This window comes from Lagopus muta, chromosome 1 (assembly GCF_023343835.1).
Source record: "Lagopus muta isolate bLagMut1 chromosome 1, bLagMut1 primary, whole genome shotgun sequence".
Classification (NCBI taxonomy): Eukaryota; Metazoa; Chordata; class Aves; order Galliformes; family Phasianidae; genus Lagopus; species Lagopus muta.
Genome location: NC_064433.1, coordinates 84588046 through 84602336, shown reverse-complemented (window position 1 = coordinate 84602336; position 14291 = coordinate 84588046). Strand labels below are relative to the sequence as shown.

Genomic DNA, 14291 nt, shown 5'->3' with positions numbered 1-14291 from the left:
AAAAAAAAAAAGCTGAAAGAGCAATCTTTGTGCACCTTAAATGGTCTGGAATGAGAGGGTTATGGCACTTAACTTTGAAACTTAATTATGTCTGGATTGTCAGCTGATCTTTAGAGATTTGACTTGGCATTACTGGAGGTGGAAAATCAGGAATAAAAAATGACTTCCCTCTTTTTTTCATTTGTAATGCTTTCTTTAGAATGTCGGACACAATTTGAAATTTTCCTGTCAGGCTCATTGTTTTCCAGTTTCTCGTTTCATTTTGTTCCAGTTTTAAATCTCATGAGTTGAATTGAACGTGGGTAATATAAATAAATAAATGTACATGTATAGATGTGTATGTAGCTCTCTTGTGGAAAAAGAGGACTCTTATGGAGGAGTGTATGACATCTGCATTTTAATCTTAGTTTAGACAGAGCAAGTGAGCACCCCCAGAGACTGGTGTATCTATCAAAAAGCACTCATATAGCATGTGTGTTCCATTAAACATTTCTATTAGCATGTATTATGTAAATATACCTGCATATGTTAAGGAGGAAAATACGAAGGTGCTGTCTAGGCAATAAGCTATGAAACAATGTGCTACAGCCATTGAAGCTACTTTGGATGCTTGCTTGTCTCTTTACTTGTTAGCTGTTTAAAGTGGCTGTCACTTTGTCTTTGCAATTATCCATTGTAGAATTATCTCTTCTTTTCTCACTGGAAATCTGGTTCCCAGTTCCTGAAATTATGTTTGGCCTCCTGGCATCATTGGCTGCTTGGCAGCTGACTTTTTCCAGATCAAAAAATTCACTTTCTTCAAAATCTGGTATGTTGCAGAGTATGGTATGTTAACTGCATGCATTATGGGACATAAAAGGGATATTTTAATGCGCTAACAAAAGTTGTTAGAAAGCTTTTGTGTGAGTTAGTACTGGTGAGTCGGCATGTACTGATTGTATTGTAATAATGCTCACGACTTCATGGGAGAAGGAAGATAATAAGGAATTAAGTAACATATCTTAAAGGTCTCTACAATTTTCTCCATGTAGTTTTCACAGTACAAACACTTTGTAATCAAAATACTTACAACAGGGCAGCATAATAGGAAAGTTTTGCAAGTTCTCTGCTTTGAGAATTTCACAGTTGTATACAGTGGATCATGAGTGTTTTAGTGTTATACAAACACTGTGAATAAATTATATTTGCATTTAGGAGAATAACATCTTTTCATGTTGATAACTATTCTGAGTATCTGGATAACCTCTAGTTTTACATGCTTTGTAGTTTATATTAGTCCAACTCCAGCAAACTAGATAGGATGTTTCCTTAATAGGAAAGCTGTGTGTGTTTGCAGTACAGTGCAAAGGGGAAAAAAACAAAAAACAAAAAAAACCCCACTTTTTTAACTTGGAATACAAAATAAGATAATAAGTCACCTGTAATTCACCCTCAAGGACACTAAGAAGAAATAGCAGATCATCACGAGAGAGGTCCTCTCTTTTCTTGAAAGAACTTCTTTGCTTTTTCTCAGCCTTAGGGCTTCTTATGATGGTGCTGGCTTGGGGCACATCGTCCTTCTCCTTTGGCCTTCTTTGCACATTCCCTTTCCCACTGTAACCTGTTTCTTCTCTATGGTGGCCTTTTGGCCTTTGTTGGCACGGCTTCGGTCTGGTTGGGCTTTCTGCACTGTTACTTCTGGAACGCATGGTTTCTCTCTCTGAAACTGAAGGAAGGTGGGGAATAAAATAAAAGTTTTAACTTACAGAGAGTATAAAAATCTTATGCTAATTTATGGTAGTGTCCTTCTCTCCAGACTGGTAGTTTTCCCTCCCGCACTGGGCTTCTTGTCTTTTGAAAGGAGCTGACAGCCTTGCATGAACAAACAGGACTGAACTGTCATCCTTACTGGATCTCAAGTGGCACTGAAGGGAGACTTACCTTGTCCTGTACATCTGGAAAAATCTCATTGCTAACACTTGCAAAGGCAGCACCCTTCGCAGCAATACTGCACACAACAGTGCAGTCCAGATTTCCCATTTGAGAGATAGTGTGAGCTGCATGATTTTCAGGTAGGTCCTTCATTAGGAAGATCTTTCTGTTTGTATTTCCCTTATTGGATAGCTGTGGGGTTTTTTTGTTCTCTTTCCAAGGGAGAACATAAAAGCAGTCCTCCACTACTACAAGTTATGCAGTTGTGTTACTCGTAGTTCATGAAGCTTAGAGGTTAGTTCATGCAGACTGTAATGCATGAGCCTCACCATACCACTCCTTCCTCAGTGATCACAGTGCCTCCCTGTTAACCATGCAGTGTGAAGTCTTACTGCTTCTTTGGTGCTGCACTCTGAGGCCATCATACAACTGTTAGCACCTCACCACCAAGGGAAGCTTAGCCTAGCTTGTTCCCTTTGAAGTGCCACTGTTACATAAATGTACTGTAATGCCTGTGCAGACAAATTACTAATGCTGTATAAATACTGATTAATCTCAGGAACTCTGTTTTGCTTATCACCGTTACAATTAAGGTATGAATGGATTATAATCCACCTCTACAGAAAAACTGTGGTGTGGTCATGGATACAGTTTAGCAGACAAAAACCCAATCATGCAACTGGGAGGGGAAATTATGCACATTCCACATACAGATAAATCACATTTTTTTCATATTAAAGTGTGAAGCCAATTGCTGGAAGTTGTATTGGTGAAAGCTTATTGGTCATTACTTTGCAAACAAATGAGGAAAGAAAGGCTTGAGCTCAACAGCAGCTGTTTGACTTGAAGTGGTGATTTTCTCCAGAAAATTGTTAGGAGCCATGGGGGGCAGGAAATTATTGTGCTGTTGCTTTTTGGCCATACAGATCTGTGGCTGGTAAAGTTTCCAGAGCTCCCCCTTCAGCCACGTTCTGAATCTAAATCTTGAGGTACTCTTTACAGCTATGCTCTTTAACCATGGTAATTTTCTACTGACTGCTATAAGCACATCTTTTTGCAAGAACAGAGGAAGGGGGAAATGCTTTTGGTTTGGTATGAATGGTGGTTGAAAGCAGGAAAAAAAATATCCAAAGCATTACAGAGAAGGCAAATGAAATTTCCTTTAATACTGAAGGAAACCTCTTCTAGTCAAAATCAGAATAGCCTGTCTTTCATAAGAGAACTTGTTTCTCCTAGTGTCCAAAAACCAAGGTGTATCAGAGTTGTGTGACATTGAGCACTGGATACCTGTTTGATGAAGCTCTGCTTCAGCGATCTCACACTGGGATGGCATTGTTAGATTTGCCAGAGAAGTTACTATACTTCCTGAAGGGTATTACCTGTTCAAGTATCAACGCTTGCAATTCACATTTGTCTACACAACTAGTGCTAACATGTAGTAATTTGGTACCATGGCAGAAATGGTCATGTTTGTTTCTAAAACAGCAGTTCAGTCAAAACCTCTTGGCTGAAAACACAGAATATCTTTAGAATATTTTGAGAAATTACAGCATCAATGCACCTGATGTGATGGGAGAAATGAAGGTCTTGTCTTTCCTAAAGGTCTTTTCCAGTCTAAATTTTATGTTTAGTTTACTATCACTTCTTTCACTGAGGTCTGCTTATTTGGCTTGTTCATTTTTTGTATCTTGCTTACAACACATTGCTACTTTGGAACATGACTGATTTCCTTTCAGCTTCAAGTGTTGCATGTCTGCTTGGTTTCCACATGTGGGTTAATGGCTGGTGGTTGTAGTATCAGAGCCGTGAGCTGTGAGTTAAATCAGATAACCAAACTCACTTTAAGCTTGCCTGTTCTCTTTGATCATACAGGCACAGGATGCAATGAAACATGTAAATAGCCCAAGAAGTCTTTCCATTTTTTCCCTTCATGTGCCAGGTGCAGGCTCGATTGGATGTCAAGCTGTGAGACTTGTAACCAGGGTCAACATGGCATCCTTCAGTGAAGGGAAGTGAAACAGATGGATAATAAAGAGATTCTTACTTTTCCAAGTTTCTTTGGTTGGATGCACTGGAAACAGTGAACTTGAAAATGGCACAAGTCTCAGCAATCCTGATAAGATGGACATCTGCCTTCTGTTATTTTCTTATGTTATATACATTCTCTTGGCTTCAAAGCCACATGCCATGCATAGTTTTCACAGCTGAGGAGGCCTTGTGGTGACTCTTTTGAGCCTGTTGTGCCTGCTCCTTGATCAGGTAGATCAGTCCTTATTACACTGACAAAGAGCACTGGGTGCCTGAGAAGGTCAGTGAGCCTGCTGATTAGGTCACTCTCCTACAGAGTTGGTGCCTTTCCAGAATCCCAAAGGGGATTTTTCTTTTCTCGTTGAACAGCCATTACCTACACTTCATTTGCATTTTGTTCGAGCATTTCTGAATGCCAGGGTCTACTATTAAACCTGCTAATGCAAATGTTTATCAGATGTAGCAATTAACACAAATGATTGAAGTGACATACTAAATGTATGCTTTAAGCACTTTTTAATTATTATTTGAATATACCTGACAAAAGAGACACCAACAGTCTGGTATTAGTAGGCTGCCTTATTGCTATGCTCATTTGTTGATTTATTTAGGCTTTCTTACTACCTGTACATTGACTGGCATTTTTTTTTTGTCTGTAGTGCTGCATGCATACATAATAATGATAGTACTAATAATGTGTTCAAAGGATACAAATATGACAGATTTGGAGGAGGGTGGAATATTTCTTGTTTGCTCATTGGATACTTACTAATTTGAATTTCTATTTGAGTTAAAACCAAGAAGATGGGAAATACCCATTCTTTTTCAGTTCTGTTCTGTTCTTTTCAGCTATTGTACTTGAAACTGTCTGTGTGTTGTCTGATGCTAGTGCACCTTTAAATTGTGAGCCTTTATGGATGTAGCACTGTCTAAGGGACTAACAAAGTGCTCCTGACAGTTCAAGCAGATTACTGCTGCCCTTGCACCAACGCAGGGAAATGATCACTTGTAGTCCATAAGATGCTGGTTTTCTGTAAGGTTATTAACCCCTGGAGTGGCCCTAATGTAACACTGAGAGTGGAAGCAGTGTCATTTGAAATTTTATAGTGGCGTATTTTGGTAGATTGCGTTATTTTCTTTGAACAACTCTTTCCATTTACTGGAATGGTAATGAAAAGAAAATTCTTCGATATTTTGGAAGGTGAAAATGTTAATAGGGTCTTAAAATTTGGGGGTGTAAGTTGTCTCGTGTCACGCAAAAAAAGATATTTCATCCTTCTTTAGCTCTCAAGATCAGCTTGATGAGTACAAAATTTCCCGTTTGCCTGTCTGCATGTCAGTCAGTTTTCATTATAAATCAGTTATCGATGGGGTTTGCATACAAGAAAGGTAGCTTGCAAAAAAAGGTTAAGGAAGTGTTCTTTTTCGTAGTAGTAGCTGTAGTTTGTGAACAGTCTCTGTGGTTTCTCCTTGAGTGTGAAATGTTGCATTTTGTGACAAACTCCTATATGAAAATTAAGATGTACAACCAAAAAGGATGGCAATACAGAATAACTACCAGAAAAAGTCAACAGCTTCTAAGAAGGAAGAAAGTAAATGAGAAGATTTGGTTGAGCCCTCATCTATGATCTGGATCAAATAATATATACTAGGGAATGTAGCTACAGGAACAGAAGAAACAAAGATGCATATCAGCATTCTCATATGATTAGAACGTGATCTGGTTGCATAAAAATAAATGAAGATTAAAAGGGACCATCCTGATCACAATGTCACACCTACTGACATCACAAACAATCATGTGCTGGGTATTTAATCCAGATGAGTCCCTGGACTGGACCTCAGAACTGTGTGCTTGAACTCCCTATGCCTCAGGATGCTCTCTAACAGACCATCTTTTAGCTGGTTTTTTTGAACTTTACTGCCTTGTAAGTGTGCTGAGGTTACTATTCTGAAGTACTGTTTTTTTGAGTCCTGATACATGTTGTCTGTTTTACTGAAGAGTTTGCAGCAGTATCTTGCTTGATGTCACAAAGTGATGATTTCCAGGCTTGCCATTCAGTGCAGCTTGGTAGACTGGTCCCAGTTTCAAAATGGAGCAAAGCTGGCTTACATTGAAAAATTTTGGTAAGCCAAATTCTTGCAAGCAACATACTCAGCAAAACTTGAATCTATTCTTAGCATTCATGTTTTTATTCTTTTTATAGTCTGTTTCTCGTTCTGTTTTCTAAAGAGCTTGCTCATCTCTGAACGTCTATGCTGTCTTCCTTGCATATAAAGGAAACATTTTCTCTTAGTGGTGAGCAAGTAATCTGAGGGATCAAAATATACTTTCCTGAAGAGCCAGATGAATAAATGACCAAATGTTCCTATGATGTTAACTTGGTCTCCACCCTCTCAATCATATTCTGAAGGAGATGAAACTGCGTTTGTCTCTTTGGCAGCAGCGAACAAGCAGGTGGTTCAGAAATCCTTGCACTTTTGTGGGAAAAACTGAAATATCCTTCAGAGATGACTTCACCACAGACACCGAAGGGTTTTAAGAGGCATCCATTATTTTTCCATCTATTTTTCCCCTTACTATTTTCTCTTTAGGTTGTGATTGACTTATGAGCTAAGAAAATCCCTCACAGGATCAAATCTTCCCTTAATCCCAGGGTAAGGATCCTGAATAGTTGAGAAATTTCTTTTTCTTCCAGAAATCCATGACTAAGCAAGGAATTATGTCTTTCTGTTTTTTAACATCTCTTAAGGTGATATAATAACGCTTTTGATTTGCTGAAATATTTAGGACTTCTACCAACAGGCTGACCTTTAGGACTGAAGAGATTATTGCTCAGTATGTCAGCGTTACAGGAGAGCACAAAAGCATACCTTCTCTTTCAGAAAGAGGTACGGAATCCTCCTTCCATCACTGTGAATGTGCTTTTAAGCACTCAGCTTATTTGTTACAGGACATTTTTTTCATTCCCATGTAGAAAAGCTGCTGTGAAGCATCATGTTCAGCTTGGTGCGCAATTGTCTAAGGATAAATTAATCTGCTGTCCCCATTCTCTTGCCTTCTTGAGTGGCCATGTGCCAGGTATTGTGCAGGCAGAGGAAGGGGCTTTTGGCAAGTGGCCACATCCTGTGTTGTGCCAGAGAAAGCAGTAGATTTGTCTTGTTCTCTTTCTGTAGTTCTGGTGTGGCCTGTGGGCAAGCTATTGAACCATGCTGAGCAAAAAGAAGAAATGAAAACACCATCTTATTAATTGGAATCCCAGGATCTGGCCGTCTCATGGCATCACTGAGCCTTTTCTGAAACTGATGCTTTCTGACAGAACGTGTTTCTCAGTTATTACGACTTTCAAGTGGAGAATGCAGAGCTTTGTGGTAGTTTGGCACTACTTCCAAAGATACAGCCCTTCCTTTTGGGCAGACTGTTTTAGCATTTTCCTTGAAAACCATTTGCAGTGGCATCTGTCCAGAAGCTTGTTCTGTTGTAGTAAGGCTGATTACCTCATTGGGACCGTGCTCTCATTCATAGTTGACTCTTGTGCTGTTTTGGTGCATGTGCGGGGCAATAAATGAGAAGAGGCTTCTTTCCTGCAATAGGTTCTTCACCTAAGGGCTCTGGAATATATACACTTTTCCATCTTGGCATGGAAATTGCAAGATTAAACTGCTTTTCTGGGAAAACTGATGAAGGAGTGCTTACCTGCTTAGCCTCATCCATCTGTTGGCATGTAGAGTCACAGGGAGTCAAGTGGGAGCAAGACAGAATAGATTAGAAGTCTGTTTTCCTCTCATGGAATCTTTTCAAATCTTGGACTTTGAAGCCCTCAGGAGTCCTGAAGGAACACTGCTGTCATTGTTCAGAAGAGGAATTACTCATATGGGAAGAAAATCTGGATTCAACAGAGGATGTAAACACTCCCAGACAGGAAAAGTGCATGGGTGAAAGCTGGATGTCATTTTTCTGTTCATCATGGCTTATGCTCTCTTGACCACGAGTCAGGTTTCTCATCCCCTGGAGTTAGGAAGCCTGTTCTGAGTAAGTAAGATGCCATTTGGAGGATGTTGGAGAATTGTCACATTAGTTACTTTGTTTATGGCAAAGGTACTGTACAACTTCCACCACCTCTTGTCTCATTCCCATTCCAGTGATGCCGCATTTTGCACATATGCCGTGATGTTGTATTACATAAAACTTCTCTGACAAAATGGACTGGTTGCTTTGAAATCACAGAGGCTTGGATTCCTTGTGAGTTCCAGTTTGGAAAGCTGTGCTTTGAGAATATTTTTTGACATGGGCTGAACTCTATTTGTCATAGGTTGTAGCCTGGCACGTGCTTCCAGTGTAGCTAATGGTCAAAGGCACTCCCATCACTTTCTCCTCTTGCTAAACCCTTATTCCGTCTCTTCCAAAGGCTTTTTGTGAATGCAGTTCTCCTACTCTGATGTCCAGCATATTGCAAAGTTGATGGTAGTCTTAGAAAACTATAGCATATGCATCACTTTATACATAGACAGTTTTTGTAGAAATGGGTTAGACACAGTGGATTTGCTGGAGGTGATTTATCTTCTCAGTGAGGGACTACACATGCCACAAGGGCAGAACATGTAGATCAGGTTTTAGTTTTAGCGGAAGGATGACTGTGGAGTCTTGTGTGGACCTTGAATGTGCTGCAGCAGTGAGACAGCATTAGTATAATTCCACATTTTTATGGGTTCAAAAGTTTGAGGAGGAATCAAAAATAAAAGTAAAATAGCTTGATTTTCTTCAGTTTTCCACTTCTGGGAATTGAGAGTTGTGGGGAATTTTATTCAATTACACTGAAGTACTTCTGAGTGATTAACGTGGGGGACTTTTTCTCTGTTTGTTTGCTTGAGTTTCACTATTTTTTCTTTGCAAAGTAAAATGTTCAAAATTTGTCTCTTAATTAGGCACTGTAAATGTAATCTTATGAAAATCAGTGCAGGTAGATTTGGAGGACATATGAAAAAATGTTACTGTAACATCAATTCAAAGTGTTTGATATGGAAAAACTGCAATGCTGTATTATGTGTTTGTCAGTAAAAAAGTTGACCTTGCAGTTGTCTGTATGACGGGGTTTTGTTAGTAAATTACACTGAACTAAAATTCAGCAGTTTCAATATCGGCTAAATGAATTTGCTTTCCAAACATATGATTTTCTCGTTTCATGAGCATAAAAACGAGTTAACATTATTTAATACAGTGATTGTGGTTTAATACTTAATGTTCAGTAGTTTTGGCTTCAGTGCATAATTATTCTGTAGTTTACAGCATTATCCAAAGTGAATAATAGTGCTACATGGGAAGAAAAAGTATCTTAGATATTATTTATCTAAATTCACCTTTTTTTCCTGCATATTCTGAGATTAGCTGAACTGTAGGTATTGACATAGCAAGAAATTTCAGCTCCAATTTATTTAAAATGCTCTAATACATATAATGAAATATTAAGAAGAAAAGAGAGCAAAGAGAAATAAAGAAGCATTAGTGGAGCCAGGTTTTCTACTGACCTGTCTTTCCTAAGTGATATTAGACCCACTCTCCCACTTCTTTGCCTTTCTCTCAGCTCCTCCCATCTTCTCTGCAGCCACCAGAACAGCCCCATGTTCTCTGCACATCTCCCAGGAGGGCACCTTAGCGAAGGCAGCAGCTACTGTGGCTGGGGCTGAACCCAGAGTTTCATTTTTTGCTCCCTGTGGCAATCTCTTGTCCCCTCCTTCAGGTTCCAGTCTTCCTGGACTTGGGGAATGTCTTTGTCTTTGAGCTCTCGTCCCGTCTCTCTGGAATTGGCTTGAGAAGAGAAATCTTGGATAGACCAAGTACTTAGCCCCGTTGCCAGGGAGGAATAGTACCTATGGTTTATTCTAAGTTTTCCTGCTCCCTGTTCCTGCTAGACTTACAAAATGAAATGCTATAGAAGTCCTGGTCAAAATTACTCTCTTTCTACCAAACATTGTACAAAAGTACTTTAAGGTAATGTCTCAACAGTGGAATTAAGGTGTACAAATCTGTAACAGTTTTGATAGAGTTTAAGATCTAGGGGAAATTTCACTGTCACAAGACTCTCTGAATGCTCAATATCTTTGCTTGTCTTATAGCTGGCAGGTGCTTGCAGTAAACAGGAAGCCTGCAAAAGCAGATATTCCCAGTGCCCTGACAATGTAGGTTATTGCCCACAGTTCTTTTGGTGCCTTCTGCAGTCTTGATATAGCCAAAGTGCCATCGTTTTGTGGTAATTATGAATATTCCAAGGTTAGTTTTGTATCATCAAATTTTATATATGTATCCACTTTTTATATAGTTCCCTCTCCCCAAAACTTCTCATTTCCCTCCAAGTTGGACACTCATTATGTTCTGTTCTAATCTAGACAATATTGTCAATTTGATGGTTTTCTTAAAATATTTTTATTAGCATGACAAATCTCTTCCAGTGCATTTTTTGCATTTCTGTCTTCAGCAATGAACTTTCCCTACACAAGTGTATGTGTGCATACCAACATGACTTCAAAGGCCAGTATATCTTCTATGATAGTGTCCTTCTATTTTGATGGACTGGACCATGATTCAGGCAGAGAAGGGCATGTGATATAAAATGTTCTTCTGAGCCCTGAAACGTGCTGGTTGCATGGTGTGATTTCATTTTAAAAACAGCATATAATCACAACTCTCCAAACACTACCTAATTGAAGAAATATATTGTTATGGTATTATCAGCTATAATTCATATTACGTATTGGGCTTGGTGCATGCCCACTAGATAAAGAGGAGGGGAAGGGGGGGCAGTGGCTGATAAAACCCGTGCAACAAAGGAGGAAGAAACTAAGGGCATTTCTTCTATTTTAGTGCGTGTGTGTGTTTGCCTATGCACACAGTGTCTTACAATTTGTGTACTTAGTGCATGCCTGTGTAATTCTCTACACTTGTTGCTTGAGGGAAAGACAAACGGTCTTCCTAAACTATCAGCAAAAAACAGTAAGTGAATTGAAGTACATTGTTTTCAAGGTTTAGTGAAAGCAAGATAAGCAAGAGTTATCAATTGCATATTACCTGGTGTTAGTTATCTTGTCACCCCACAGTAATTGGTCTGGGTATCCAAAACCCAAACTTCTTAAGCCTTTTGGCCATCATAGAATCATAGAATGGCTTGGGTTGGAAGGGATCACAAGGATCATCAAGTTCCAACTCCCCCACCACATGCAGGGCCACCAATCTCCAGATTGGTACAAGACCAGGTTGCCCAGGGTCCCATCCAACCTGGTCTTGAACACCTCCAGGGGTGGAGCATCCACAGCCTCTCTGGGCAAATAAAGAGAAGCCATCTTCAGTTCCATTTTAGTCATTTTTGATCTGCTTGATATTTGCATGGAACCCATACAACGGGCCTCAAGTGAGACCACAGTGAGGACTACCAGGACAATACCTTCAAAGTCAGTACGTGTTAATTTTCTTCAAGGGTATTTCTGACAAGCATAGTTTTGTTGAGACAGTTCTTTGTGTGGGAGGGTTCTCTCAGCACAGCTTTTCTCCACACATGAAAATAAACCACAGGCTTTTAACTATCCTGAGAAAAGTTCCTTCAAAGAAAGATCAAAAGTCTTTACGAATGTCTGAGGAAGCTGCAAGGCTGCCTCTCTTGTGAACTCATGTCTGTGGAGAACTGACTGAGACAATCAGTTTCATTATTCCGTGGACTTGATCATTTGCAACCTACTCTGAGAGAGAAGGATTGTTTGGAGAAGGAGACAAGAGAATCTATAGATGCCCTCTGATTTTTACCAAGATATGAATAAAAAAACTTTTAATAAACCAAACTCTCTTGTTTTTGCCACTGTATTGTGTGCAGTGTTTGAGTTCAAACAGTTGTCTTTGACACATGTTCACTAGCTCAGTGTAAGTGCTAATTGAGTAACATTTTTAATGCAGAATTTTATCTGCCTTTGTGGGTATTGATTTGATGTGAAATGTCCAGATGTGGCTTTCAAGGCTTCAAAGAAATGGTGTATTTGATTATTTTTGGTTTTTGTTTGTATTTGGTTTGCGTTGCCCTAATTTTCCATCATCTATTTCTGCATCTAAGTGATACAGAATACATATTAGCCAGACTTTGAAAGTTTGTGAACTTATGGAATTTCCCACTTTAGACAGCTTCTGGGACAACTATTTAAATTTGTTCTTCCCGAACTACTGTTCTTTTTTTCTTAATTTTTTTTTTGTAATACCTGTTTGACTTCATAAACTGCATTTTCTCTACATCAGAGCAATGCTTTATGTGCTGTGTGGTAGTGGAAAATACTTAGAGAGGCTATTTAGAACAGTATGTTGCTTTTCTAAATAGAGAGATGACTGTTTTTGTCATGTTGACACCAAGCATCTAGGAACAATGCTAGGTAGAGTCTCAGGTTTGTATCTAAACTTAGGATTTCCAGGTTTGTGTTTGTTTTCATTTTTTTTTAATTGATCTTCACACATTCAGTGTCAATGACTATATTCTGCTTCTGTCTAGAAATCAGAGAGGAATCTTTCATTTGTTTATCTGAGAAGTGAAAACACTCCATTTTTCTTCATTTTTCTTGGGTAGTAGGGCTGTTTGTTTTTTTGTTTTATCTGCATGTTGGATTTTCATTATATATCTTAAAATTCTGATTTTTTTTAATGTTTGGAAATCTGGTATTTTGCATTGTTATAGTTGGGGAAATCCTGAGTTTTTCTTCGTATTTGGTGGTACTTAAACAGTGTGATTGCTTTTTTTTTCATTAATAACAACGCATAAGTATATGATAGCAGGCCTTTTATTTTTTTTTACTGAGACAAGGTTCAGCTGTGCAAGGAATTTGCTCTGTCATTTTGCTTTGTCATTTTACTTTTCCAGCTGCAGCCACAAAATTGCAGCAGCATGCTAACTAACAGTGATGGAAGATTGTTCACCTCAGTCCCCACGCCCACATTCTCCAACTTTAATATCCAAATGAGAATTTAGATGAATTAGGTAAATAACCTAAGTGGTTTTTCCCAGGACTTTAATGGAAATGACATTTCTCTCAGATTTCCAATTGTCTCTCTGTGATTGTTCACCTGAAAAGCAGATGTTTTCTTCTGGAAGAGAAGTTTTAGGTTATGGAGGTATGGTGGAGGAAGGAATACTGGTGAATAGCTCCAGTTCTCTGCTTGCCTTGGGGCTAGAAGCATTGATGACCCGTGCCCCATACCTCTGCCACCCTGTCCCACTGCTACTCTCTTGTGCTGTCACCAGGATTGTGAGGACTGATGGCACAGTGTGACTTTCATGAGCACTCTAGGGTTGCAGGCTACTGTAGCTCCTGAAAAGTTTTGAGAATGCTTTTATTGCTAGAATTTAGTGCAAGATGAAGTCACTGTTGTGCTGCTCTTATGAATCAAATTTCTTTTTATAACAAGAATCTGGATATGTGTTTTTAGTTGTTTTGGAGGCATTTTCTTTTATTTTTGTTGACTTTTACTGATTTTGTTGTTTTTGTTCTTATTTATTGTGGTCCTATCTGCTCATTTTGTGGCAGCAGGATTCTCTTAATAATCTGCACACAGCTGAAAGTGAAGGAAACGTGAGCTGCCAGGTAGATTCTCAAGTCAGTTTTGTAGTCGGTTTTAAGTTTTTGAAGAACGTTTCATTGAGTTTGATATTGCCTTAAGTAAGTCAAAGTAAAATTATGACTTTGAGTGATGGCTTATATATATTTTTTATATTGTTCTTATTAATTGGTGACTGTGGCTATGTGCATTTGCCAGGAAAAAGTGAAAAGCACAGAGTTTGAAAAGTAAGTGAACGGGGTGAAATTAATTTTTGTATGTGTTCAGATTACAGATTTTACTAGCCATGACATTCATTATTATTTATTGTAATGGCTTACAGTTTGGGACATTCAGATCCCACAGGAATATGCTCCACTCTGATGACGCAACTTTGGAAAATGCAATAAAAATGCACTGGAAACCACAGCTTTCTAATAGGAAGTTTCTTAAAAGTTATAAAGTTAAATTGCCTCCACATAGAAAAAAGGAGTTGGAATGAAGTTCAATAAGTGAAGTAGATGGACCTCCTGTGTGTCCCTAACTACCTTTTTTTTTCCCCCTCCTCGCTTGAAATTTTGTCTTGAGGCCATACTCTGTGCTTTGGCATAGAGGAGATGGAGAAAATGTGTATATTCCTCTCGTTGCTCCATAAGGACACCACAGTTCCACTGCACGAGCTTCATGCTCAAAAGGGGAATGTTGCTGTTTTCTGTCCACAGCTGGGACTTCTCCTGGGTTTGATTACACCATCAGCCCTCTGGAGCGGGGCCAGAGCAGGGCAGGCTGGAGA

At 39.0% G+C, this 14291-nt stretch overlaps 1 protein-coding gene across 3 annotated transcripts in view; it reads right to left on the bottom strand.

Moving 5' to 3' along the window:
* The window catches only part of FILIP1L (filamin A interacting protein 1 like), a 204646-nt gene that overhangs the window by 83573 nt on the left and 106782 nt on the right, over window positions 1-14291 (bottom strand). For all 3 annotated transcript variants that reach the window (XR_007376974.1, XM_048944460.1, XM_048944472.1), the window contains exon 4: window positions 1419-1705. Coding sequence is in view for 2 of the 3 variants with exons in the window: in XM_048944460.1 (XP_048800417.1) it covers window positions 1419-1688 (270 nt within the window). In the remaining variant the exon portion in view is untranslated. The remainder of the gene's footprint in view (window positions 1-1418; window positions 1706-14291) is intronic.